Source organism: Balearica regulorum, chromosome 2 (genome assembly GCF_011004875.1).
Source record: "Balearica regulorum gibbericeps isolate bBalReg1 chromosome 2, bBalReg1.pri, whole genome shotgun sequence".
NCBI lineage: Eukaryota > Metazoa > Chordata > Aves > Gruiformes > Gruidae > Balearica > Balearica regulorum.
The window spans coordinates 1041469-1053172 of NC_046185.1; the positions used below are offsets into that span (position 1 = coordinate 1041469).

At 60.4% G+C, this 11704-nt stretch overlaps 3 protein-coding genes and 1 pseudogene across 3 annotated transcripts; all 4 read left to right on the forward strand.

Moving 5' to 3' along the window:
* Positions 1–514: 514 nt before the first annotated feature.
* On the forward strand, positions 515–823 carry LOC142600688 (feather keratin 1-like). The gene has a single exon (XM_075747065.1). The coding sequence runs from the start codon at positions 515–517 to the stop codon at positions 821–823; it is 309 nt and encodes a 102-aa protein (XP_075603180.1).
* A 3066-nt stretch (positions 824–3889) lies between these two features.
* On the forward strand, positions 3890–4198 carry LOC142600689 (feather keratin 1-like). The gene has a single exon (XM_075747067.1). The coding sequence runs from the start codon at positions 3890–3892 to the stop codon at positions 4196–4198; it is 309 nt and encodes a 102-aa protein (XP_075603182.1).
* A 3068-nt stretch (positions 4199–7266) lies between these two features.
* Positions 7267–7575, forward strand: LOC142600690 (feather keratin 1-like). The gene has a single exon (XM_075747068.1). It carries the CDS (start codon positions 7267–7269, stop codon positions 7573–7575), a length of 309 nt encoding a protein of 102 aa, XP_075603183.1.
* A 3065-nt stretch (positions 7576–10640) lies between these two features.
* Positions 10641–10950, forward strand: LOC142600691 (feather keratin 1-like; annotated as a pseudogene).
* The last annotated feature ends 754 nt before the right edge of the window (positions 10951–11704 follow it).

Genomic DNA, 11704 nt, shown 5'->3' on the forward strand with positions numbered 1-11704 from the left:
CTTCTACCCGCCCAGACACACACCACCGACGCCAAGCCTTTGGCCTCTAATACTCGCACTTAAAAGCTGCCGCCAGGGCCAAGCGGACATGCCGTCACGAGGAGGACATGAAATTGCAGAATTGCGGGAAGGAAAACACACCCCACCTCATTACTCGCGAGGCTGTGGCATGCAAGAGCTGCTCGCCGAAAAATGCTGTCATGCGCAAAGGCTCTCACGCCCCTTGGGGGCCAGCATAAAAGCCAGCCCAGCGCCTCTCTCCCTCACAAGCTTCTGCTGACACCTTCTGCTACGCGGTCAACAAGGTGAGCACGAACCCCCTTCCCCTCCGTCTCCTGCCCCACCCGGCCCAGCTCTTCCAGCACGCTCGGCCCCCGGCCTCACCAGTCCTGACGCCTCCCCACCGCCACGCTCCCCACAGCCCCACACCACGCCTCCCCGCTCCCTTGCCCTCCCCACACACCCGCGCTCACTCTCAACACCCTCTCTTCCAGGACCCCTCTGCACCACAGGCATGGCCTGCTACGACCTCTGCCGCCCCTGCGGACCCACCCCGCTGGCTAACAGCTGCAACGAGCCCTGTGTCAGGCAGTGCGAGGACTCCCGCGTCGTCATCCAGCCTTCCACCGTGGTGGTCACCCTGCCGGGACCCATCCTCAGCTCCTTCCCCCAGAGCACCGCCGTCGGATCCTCCTCATCGGCTGCCGTGGGCAGCGTCCTCAGCTCCCAGGGAGTGCCCGTCTCCTCTGGTGCCTTCGGCTACGGCTACGGCTTCGGAGGCCTGGGCTGCTTCGGCGGCAGAAGAGGCTGCTCCCCCTGCTAAGGGCCCTTGCCACCCTCCCTAACACCAACCACCCAAAGCCTGGAAGCCAAGCCATGCACTGAGGACGCGCCCCCAGGCCCTCCCTGGCACATCGACCTGCCATCCACAGCTCCTCCTCTCAAGGCACCAAGCAGGCAAGCAGGCAAAGGGGCCAACCCCGGGCGGCTGCAAACGTGGCCCGTCTGCCTCCTCCTCTTCTCCAGCTTCCTTCTTTGCATCGCCCCTTCTGCTCTGTCCACTGTTCTCCACTGCAACCAACTTCTCACAAGCCAAAGACCACCAGGGACCTCCGGGGTGCAACTCCCACCCCGGGGCAGGAAGACCTCCGTGCTCCCGCTAAACCTACTGCACGCAAGGGACCTCAGCTGACGGTCGCCCTACCTCCATCTCAGACCCCCTCCCTTCCATTTGCCTCTTTGCCCTTTTCACTCGTTGTTTTGCCTCAATAAACAACTCCTGCATCACAGCCCGAGGCGCCTACGCTTCTTTCTTCTCCCAAGGCTCTTCCAGTCTCACCCAGCACAAAAAACACGGGCTCACGATACCATCGGGGCGGTTGGAAAAGGGCCACAATACTGCTCTCGGGAATTAGGTCTCCGGCAAAAGCAAAACACAGAACAGAATGCCGGGGCTCCCAGCCCGTGACACAAGCCCTTCACTTACCCAAACTAAGGCTTGAACACGCTCAGGCACTTCTACCCGTGCCTCTCACGCACGCTCCCCATAGCACCAGGCACTTGGCCATCTCTCTTCCCCAGCAAGACTCTCCGGCCATCACAGCAAGCGGAAACACAGAAATCAAATTCCTGAGTGCGCAAGGAACCGCTGCGGGTCATCTCGTTCAAACCAACCTCCGCAAGCAGGCCTCTCTTTGGCGCTGACCTTGGCAGGAAACCAGCTGCCCACCAAGCCGCTCTATCACTCTATCGCTCCCCCTCCTCAACCGCCGAGCGGGCGGAAAATAGGACAAAAGGCTCCCGACTCAACAGAAGAACAGGGAGATCACTCACCTACCATCAGGTGACTCGACTCAGGGAAATTCAATGAATGTATTGAAAAATTGATGTCAGAGTAGCATAATGAGAAATAAACCCAAATCTTAACACACCTTCCCCCCAAGCCCTCCCTTCTCCCACGCTCAACTCCACTCACAAATTCTCCACCTCCTCCCCCGCAAGCCACGCACAGGGACCAGGAACAGGGTTGCGGCCAGCTCATCACACGTTGTCTCCGACGCTCCTGCCTCCTCACGCTCTTCCCCTGCTCCAGCGTGGAATCCCACACACGGGAGACACTCCTGCACAAAATTCTCCATCGTGGCTCCCTCCCACAGGCTGCAGTTCTTCACAAACCGCTCCTGCTAGGGTCCATTCCACGACGTGCACTCCTTCAGGAACGGACTGCTCCAGTCTAAGGCGCCCACGGGGTCCCACGTCCTGCCAGAAGCCCACGCCAGCGCAGCCTTCCCACAGGGGCGCAGGCTCTTTCAGGACCATCCACCTGCTCCAGCACGGAGGCCTCCACGGGCTGCAGGTGGACATCTGCTCCAACGTGGACCTCAATGGGAAGCCAGGGGACAACCGGCTTCACCAAGGTCTACCCTATGGGCTGCAGGGGAATCTCTGCTCTGGCACCTGGAGCAACTCCTCACCCTCCTTCTTCGCTGACCTTGATGGCCGTAGAGTTTTTTCTCCCAGATATTATCATGCCTCTCTTCCACTTCCAGTTGTGCACGTCCTTCCTTCCCCTTCTTAAAGAGCTTACCAAAGAGGTGATACCAACATTGCTCATTAGCTCTCGTTTACCTACAAGCAGGTCCATCTCGGAGTCGCCTGACACCGTTTCACAGAAGCATACAATCATAAAGGTTGGAAAAGACCCATCAGGTCCAACCGTTCAACTAGCACTGCCAGGTCCACCACCACTAACACTGCCCCTCTGCCTCTCGCCATAGTCACGGGCTCGCCAGAACCTCGCCTGCCCTTGCGAGGTGAGCCACACCAAGCACTGCGGCACGCTACAGCCCAGGATGCAAACGTGCCGGCCCGAGAAAAGGGGAGCTCTACAGCCGGGCAAACACAAGCCTATGGCCAGCATGGCAGGCCTCCCAACAACACAGGGCTCCCGAGCTCGGAACCAGGGCTGCCGGCAAAATGTCCTGCTCTCGCAAGCAGGCCTCCTCTGCCTGCTTGCGCTCAGACCCACGGGGACGGCACCAAGGGGCACAAAAAACAAACAGGCGGCCCCCTTTCTGTCAGCCACAACCTTACGAGAAAGACGGGCACCAAGACACGCAGGCAGCACAACCAGCGGGAAAGGTCAGGCCTAAACACAGGCTTAGCCACGTGGCTGCAAGGCGGGCAAGGCCCAAAAGCAATGGAAGGGGCAGCACCTCACGCTGGCACACCTCCAAAGCACACACCGGCCACCCAGGGCTCCAAGCAAATGGAGCCCCCGCTTCACAACGCAACCGCAACTGCAAACCACACCACACGACTGCCACGCGATGACCACGCTGATGGCACCCCAGCTCTCCTATGCTCTGCTTGTCTCTTCTACCCGCCCAGACACACACCACCGACGCCAAGCCTTTGGCCTCTAATACTCGCACTTAAAAGCTGCCGCCAGGGCCAAGCGGACATGCCGTCACGAGGAGGACATGAAATTGCAGAATTGCGGGAAGGAAAACACACCCCACCTCATTACTCGTGAGGCTGTGGCATGCAAGAGCTGCTCGCCGAAAAATGCTGTCATGCGCAAAGGCTCTCACGCCCCTTGGGGGCCAGCATAAAAGCCAGCCCAGCGCCTCTCTCCCTCACAAGCTTCTGCTGACACCTTCTGCTACGCGGTCAACAAGGTGAGCACGAACCCCCTTCCCCTCCGTCTCCTGCCCCACCCGGCCCAGCTCTTCCAGCACGCTCGGCCCCCGGCCTCACCAGTCCTGACGCCTCCCCACCGCCACGCTCCCCACAGCCCCACACCACGCCTCCCCGCTCCCTTGCCCTCCCCACACACCCGCGCTCTCTCTCAACACCCTCTCTTCCAGGACCCCACCACACCACAGGCATGGCCTGCTACGACCTCTGCCGCCCCTGCGGACCCACCCCGCTGGCTAACAGCTGCAACGAGCCCTGTGTCAGGCAGTGCGAGGACTCCCGCGTCGTCATCCAGCCTTCCACCGTGGTGGTCACCCTGCCGGGACCCATCCTCAGCTCCTTCCCCCAGAGCACCGCCGTCGGATCCTCCTCATCGGCTGCTGTGGGCAGCGTCCTCAGCTCCCAGGGAGTGCCCGTCTCCTCTGGTGCCTTCGGCTACGGCTACGGCTTCGGAGGCCTGGGCTGCTTCGGCGGCAGAAGAGGCTGCTCCCCCTGCTAAGGGCCCTCGCCACCCTCCCTAACACCAACCACCCAAAGCCTGGAAGCCAAGCCATGCACTGAGGACGCGCCCCCAGGCCCTCCCTGGCACATCGACCTGCCATCCACAGCTCCTCCTCTCAAGGCACCAAGCAGGCAAGCAGGCAAAGGGGCCAACCCCGGGCGGCTGCAAACGTGGCCCGTCTGCCTCCTCCTCTTCTCCAGCTTCCTTCTTTGCATCGCCCCTTCTGCTCTGTCCACTGTTCTCCACTGCAACCAACTTCTCACAAGCCAAAGACCACCAGGGACCTCCGGGGTGCAACTCCCACCCCGGGGCAGGAAGACCTCCGTGCTCCCGCTAAACCTACTGCACGCAAGGGACCTCAGCTGACGGTCGCCCTACCTCCATCTCAGACCCCCTCCCTTCCATTTGCCTCTTTGCCCTTTTCACTCGTTGTTTTGCCTCAATAAACAACTCCTGCATCACAGCCCGAGGCGCCTACGCTTCTTTTCTTCTCCCAAGGCTCTTCCAGTCTCACCCAGCACAAAAAACACGGGCTCACGATACCATCGGGGCGGTTGGAAAAGGGCCACAATACTGCTCTCGGGAATTAGGTCTCGGGCAAAAGCAAAACACAGAACAGAATGCCGGGGCTCCCAGCCCGGGACACAAGCCCTTCACTTACCCAAACTAAGGCTTGAACACGCTCAGGCACTTCTACCCGTGCCTCTCACGCACGCTCCCCATAGCACCAGGCACTTGGCCATCTCTCTTCCCCAGCAAGACTCTCCGGCCATCACAGCAAGCGGAAACACAGAAATCAAATTCCTGAGTGCGCAAGGAACCGCTGCGGGTCATCTCGTTCAAACCAACCTCCGCAAGCAGGCCTCTCTTTGGCGCTGACCTTGGCAGGAAACCAGCTGCCCACCAAGCCGCTCTATCACTCTATCGCTCCCCCTCCTCAACCGCCGAGCGGGCGGAAAATAGGACAAAAGGCTCCCGACTCAACAGAAGAACAGGGAGATCACTCACCTACCATCAGGTGACTCGACTCAGGGAAATTCAATGAATGTATTGAAAAATTGATGTCAGAGTAGCATAATGAGAAATAAACCCAAATCTTAACACACCTTCCCCCCAAGCCCTCCCTTCTCCCACGCTCAACTCCACTCACAAATTCTCCACCTCCTCCCCCGCAAGCCACGCACAGGGACCAGGAACAGGGTTGCGGCCAGCTCATCACACGTTGTCTCCGACGCTCCTGCCTCCTCACGCTCTTCCCCTGCTCCAGCGTGGAATCCCACACACGGGAGACACTCCTGCACAAAATTCTCCATCGTGGCTCCCTCCCACAGGCTGCAGTTCTTCACAAACCGCTCCTGCTAGGGTCCATTCCACGACGTGCACTCCTTCAGGAACGGACTGCTCCAGTCTAAGGCGCCCACGGGGTCCCACGTCCTGCCAGAAGCCCACGCCAGCGCAGCCTTCCCACAGGGGCGCAGGCTCTTTCAGGACCATCCACCTGCTCCAGCACGGAGGCCTCCACGGGCTGCAGGTGGACATCTGCTCCAACGTGGACCTCAATGGGAAGCCAGGGGACAACCGGCTTCACCAAGGTCTACCCTATGGGCTGCAGGGGAATCTCTGCTCTGGCACCTGGAGCAACTCCTCACCCTCCTTCTTCGCTGACCTTGATGGCCGTAGAGTTTTTTCTCCCAGATATTATCATGCCTCTCTTCCACTTCCAGTTGTGCACGTCCTTCCTTCCCCTTCTTAAAGAGCTTACCAAAGAGGTGATACCAACATTGCTCATTAGCTCTCGTTTACCTACAAGCAGGTCCATCTCGGAGTCGCCTGACACCGTTTCACAGAAGCATACAATCATAAAGGTTGGAAAAGACCCATCAGGTCCAACCGTTCAACTAGCACTGCCAGGTCCACCACCACTAACACTGCCCCTCTGCCTCTCGCCATAGTCACGGGCTCGCCAGAACCTCGCCTGCCCTTGCGAGGTGAGCCACACCAAGCACTGCGGCACGCTACAGCCCAGGATGCAAACGTGCCGGCCCGAGAAAAGGGGAGCTCTACAGCCGGGCAAACACAAGCCTATGGCCAGCATGGCAGGCCTCCCAACAACACAGGGCTCCCGAGCTCGGAACCAGGGCTGCCGGCAAAATGTCCTGCTCTCGCAAGCAGGCCTCCTCTGCCTGCTTGCGCTCAGACCCACGGGGACGGCACCAAGGGGCACAAAAACAAACAGGCGGCCCCCTTTCTGTCAGCCACAACCTTACGAGAAAGACGGGCACCAAGACACGCAGGCAGCACAACCAGCGGGAAAGGTCAGGCCTAAACACAGGCTTAGCCACGTGGCTGCAAGGCGGGCAAGGCCCAAAAGCAATGGAAGGGGCAGCACCTCACGCTGGCACACCTCCAAAGCACACACCGGCCACCCAGGGCTCCAAGCAAATGGAGCCCCCCGCTTCACAACGCAACCGCAACTGCAAACCACACCACACGACTGCCACGCGATGACCACGCTGATGGCACCCCAGCTCTCCTATGCTCTGCTTGTCTCTTCTACCCGCCCAGACACACACCACCGACGCCAAGCCTTTGGCCTCTAATACTCGCACTTAAAAGCTGCCGCCAGGGCCAAGCGGACATGCCGTCACGAGGAGGACATGAAATTGCAGAATTGCGGGAAGGAAAACACACCCCACCTCATTACTCGCGAGGCTGTGGCATGCAAGAGCTGCTCGCCGAAAAATGCTGTCATGCGCAAAGGCTCTCACGCCCCTTGGGGGCCAGCATAAAAGCCAGCCCAGCGCCTCTCTCCCTCACAAGCTTCTGCTGACACCTTCTGCTACGCGGTCAACAAGGTGAGCACGAACCCCCCTTCCCCTCCGTCTCCTGCCCCACCCGGCCCAGCTCTTCCAGCACGCTCGGCCCCCGGCCTCACCAGTCCTGACGCCTCCCCACCGCCACGCTCCCCACAGCCCACACACCACGCTCCCCGCTCCCTTGCCCTCCCCACACACCCGCGCTCTCTCTCAACACCCTCTCTTCCAGGACCCCACCACACCACAGGCATGGCCTGCTACGACCTCTGCCGCCCCTGCGGACCCACCCCGCTGGCTAACAGCTGCAACGAGCCCTGTGTCAGGCAGTGCGAGGACTCCCGCGTCGTCATCCAGCCTTCCACCGTGGTGGTCACCCTGCCGGGACCCATCCTCAGCTCCTTCCCCCAGAGCACCGCCGTCGGATCCTCCTCATCGGCTGCTGTGGGCAGCGTCCTCAGCTCCCAGGGAGTGCCCGTCTCCTCTGGTGCCTTCGGCTACGGCTACGGCTTCGGAGGCCTGGGCTGCTTCGGCGGCAGAAGAGGCTGCTCCCCCTGCTAAGGGCCCTCGCCACCCTCCCTAACACCAACCACCCAAAGCCTGGAAGCCAAGCCATGCACTGAGGACGCGCCCCCAGGCCCTCCCTGGCACATCGACCTGCCATCCACAGCTCCTCCTCTCAAGGCACCAAGCAGGCAAGCAGGCAAAGGGGCCAACCCCGGGCGGCTGCAAACGTGGCCCGTCTGCCTCCTCCTCTTCTCCAGCTTCCTTCTTTGCATCGCCCCTTCTGCTCTGTCCACTGTTCTCCACTGCAACCAACTTCTCACAAGCCAAAGACCACCAGGGACCTCCGGGTGCAACTCCCACCCCGGGGCAGGAAGACCTCCGTGCTCCCGCTAAACCTACTGCACGCAAGGGACCTCAGCTGACGGTCGCCCTACCTCCATCTCAGACCCCCTCCTTCCATTTGCCTCTTTGCCCTTTTCACTCGTTGTTTTGCCTCAATAAACAACTCCTGCATCACAGCCCGAGGCGCCTACGCTTCTTTCTTCTCCCAAGGCTCTTCCAGTCTCACCCAGCACAAAAAACACGGGCTCACGATACCATCGGGGAGGCTGGAAAAGGGCCACAATACTGCTCTCGGGAATTAGGTCTCCGGCAAAAGCAAAACACAGAACAGAATGCCGGGGCTCCCAGCCCGTGACACAAGCCCTTCACTTACCCAGACTAAGGCTTGAACACGCTCAGGCACTTCTACCCGTGCCTCTCACGCACGCTCCCCATAGCACCAGGCACTTGGCCATCTCTCTTCCCCAGCAAGACTCTCCGGCCATCACAGCAAGCGGAAACACAGAAATCAAATTCCTGAGTGCGCAAGGAACCGCTGCGGGTCATCTCGTTCAAACCAACCTCCGCAAGCAGGCCTCTCTTTGGCGCTGACCTTGGCAGGAAACCAGCTGCCCACCAAGCCGCTCTATCACTCTATCGCTCCCCCTCCTCAACCGCCGAGCGGGGCGGAAATAGGACAAAAGGCTCCCGACTCAACAGAAGAACAGGGAGATCACTCACCTACCATCAGGTGACTCGACTCAGGGAAATTCAATGAATGTATTGAAAAATTGATGTCAGAGTAGCATAATGAGAAATAAACCCAAATCTTAACACACCTTCCCCCCAAGCCCTCCCTTCTCCCACGCTCAACTCCACTCACAAATTCTCCACCTCCTCCCCCGCAAGCCACGCACAGGGACCAGGAACAGGGTTGCGGCCAGCTCATCACACGTTGTCTCCGACGCTCCTGCCTCCTCACGCTCTTCCCCTGCTCCAGCGTGGAATCCCACACACGGGAGACACTCCTGCACAAAATTCTCCATCGTGGCTCCCTCCCACAGGCTGCAGTTCTTCACAAACCGCTCCTGCTAGGGTCCATTCCACGACGTGCACTCCTTCAGGAACGGACTGCTCCAGTCTAAGGCGCCCACCGGGGTCCCACGTCCTGCCAGAAGCCCACGCCAGCGCAGCCTTCCCACAGGGGCGCAGGCTCTTTCAGGACCATCCACCTGCTCCAGCACGGAGGCCTCCACGGCTGCAGGTGGACATCTGCTCCAACGTGGACCTCAATGGGAAGCTAGGGGACAACCGGCTTCACCAAGGTCTACCCTATGGGCTGCAGGGGAATCTCTGCTCTGGCACCTGGAGCAACTCCTCACCCTCCTTCTTCGCTGACCTTGATGGCCGTAGAGTTTTTTCTCCCAGATATTATCATGCCTCTCTTCCACTTCCAGTTGTGCACGTCCTTCCTTCCCCTTCTTAAAGAGCTTACCAAAGAGGTGATACCAACATTGCTCATTAGCTCTCGTTTACCTACAAGCAGGTCCATCTCGGAGTCGCCTGACACCGTTTCACAGAAGCATACAATCATAAGGTTGGAAAAGACCCATCAGGTCCAACCGTTCAACTAGCACTGCCAGGTCCACCACCACTAACACTGCCCCTCTGCCTCTCGCCATAGTCACGGGCTCGCCAGAACCTCGCCTGCCCTTGCGAGGTGAGCCACACCAAGCACTGCGGCACGCTACAGCCCAGGATGCAAACGTGCCGGCCCGAGAAAAGGGGAGCTCTACAGCCGGGCAAACACAAGCCTATGGCCAGCATGGCAGGCCTCCCAACAACACAGGGCTCCCGAGCTCGGAACCAGGGCTGCCGGCAAAATGTCCTGCTCTCGCAAGCAGGCCTCCTCTGCCTGCTTGCGCTCAGACCCACGGGGACGGCACCAAGGGGCACAAAAACAAACAGGCGGCCCCCTTTCTCTCAGCCACAACCTTACGAGAAAGACGGGCACCAAGACACGCAGGCAGCACAACCAGCGGGAAAGGTCAGGCCTAAACACAGGCTTAGCCACGTGGCTGCAAGGCGGGCAAGGCCCAAAAGCAATGGAAGGGGCAGCACCTCACGCTGGCACACCTCCAAAGCACACACCGGCCACCCAGGGCTCCAAGCAAATGGAGCCCCCGCTTCACAACGCAACCGCAACTGCAAACCACACCACAGGACTGCCACGCGATGACCACGCTGATGGCACCCCACCTCTCCTATGCCCTGGTTGTCTCTTCTACCCGCCCAGACACACACCACCGACGCCAAGCCTTTGGCCTCTAATACTCGCACTTAAAAGCTGCCGCCAGGGCCAAGCGGACATGCCGTCACGAGGAGGACATGAAATTGCAGAATTGCGGGAAGGAAAACACACCCCACCTCATTACTCGCGAGGCTGTGGCATGCAAGAGCTGCTCGCCGAAAAATGCTGTCATGCGCAAAGGCTCTCACGCCCCTTGGGGGCCAGCATAAAAGCCAGCCCAGCGCCTCTCTCCCTCACAAGCTTCTGCCTGACGACCTTCTGCTACGCGGGTCAACAAGGTGAGCACGAACCCCCTTCCCCTCCGTCTCCTGCCCCAGCCGGCCCAGCTCTTCCAGCACGCTCGGCCCCCCGGCCTCACCAGTCCTGACGCCTCCCCACCGCCACGCTCCCCACAGCCCACACCACGCCTCCCCGCTCCCTTGCCCTCCCCACACACCCGCGCTCTCTCTCAACACCCTCTCTTCCAGGACCCCACCACACCACAGGCATGGCCTGCTACGACCTCTGCCGCCCCTGCGGACCCACCCCGCTGGCTAACAGCTGCAACGAGCCCTGTGTCAGGCAGGTGCGAGGACTCCCGCGTCGTCATCCAGCCTTCCACCGTGGTGGTCACCCTGCCGGGACCCATCCTCAGCTCCTTCCCCCAGAGCACCGCCGTCGGATCCTCCTCATCGGCTGCCGTGGGCAGCGTCCTCAGCTCCCAGGGAGTGCCCGTCTCCTCTGGTGCCTTCGGCTACGGCTACGGCTTCGGAGGCCTGGGCTGCTTCGGCGGCAGAAGAGGCTGCTCCCCCTGCTAAGGGCCCTCGCCACCCTCCCTAACACCAACCACCCAAAGCCTGGAAGCCAAGCCATGCACTGAGGACGCGCCCCCAGGCCCTCCCTGGCACATCGACCTGCCATCCACAGCTCCTCCTCTCAAGGCACCAAGCAGGCAAGCAGGCAAAGGGGCCAACCCCGGGCGGCTGCAAACGTGGCCCGTCTGCCTCCTCCTCTTCTCCAGCTTCCTTCTTTGCATCGCCCCTTCTGCTCTGTCCACTGTTCTCCACTGCAACCAACTTCTCACAAGCCAAAGACCACCAGGGACCTCCGGGGTGCAACTCCCACCCCGGGGCAGGAAGACCTCCGTGCTCCCGCTAAACCTACTGCACGCAAGGGACCTCAGCTGACGGTCTGCCCTACCTCCATCTCAGACCCCCTCCCTTCCATTTGCCTCTTTGCCCTTTTCACTCGTTGTTTTGCCTCAATAAACAACTCCTGCATCACAGCCCGAGGCGCCTACGCTTCTTTTCTTCTCCCAAGGCTCTTCCAGTCTCACCCAGCACAAAAACACGGGCTCACGATACCATCGGGGCGGTTGGAAAAGGGCCACAATACTGCTCTCGGGAATTAGGTCTCGGGCAAAAGCAAAACACAGAACAGAATGCCGGGGCTCCCAGCCCGGGACACAAGCCCTTCACTTACCCCAAACTAAGGCTTGAACACGCTCAGGCACTTCTACCCGTGCCTCTCACGCACGCTCCCCATAGCACCAGGCACTTGGCCATCTCTCTT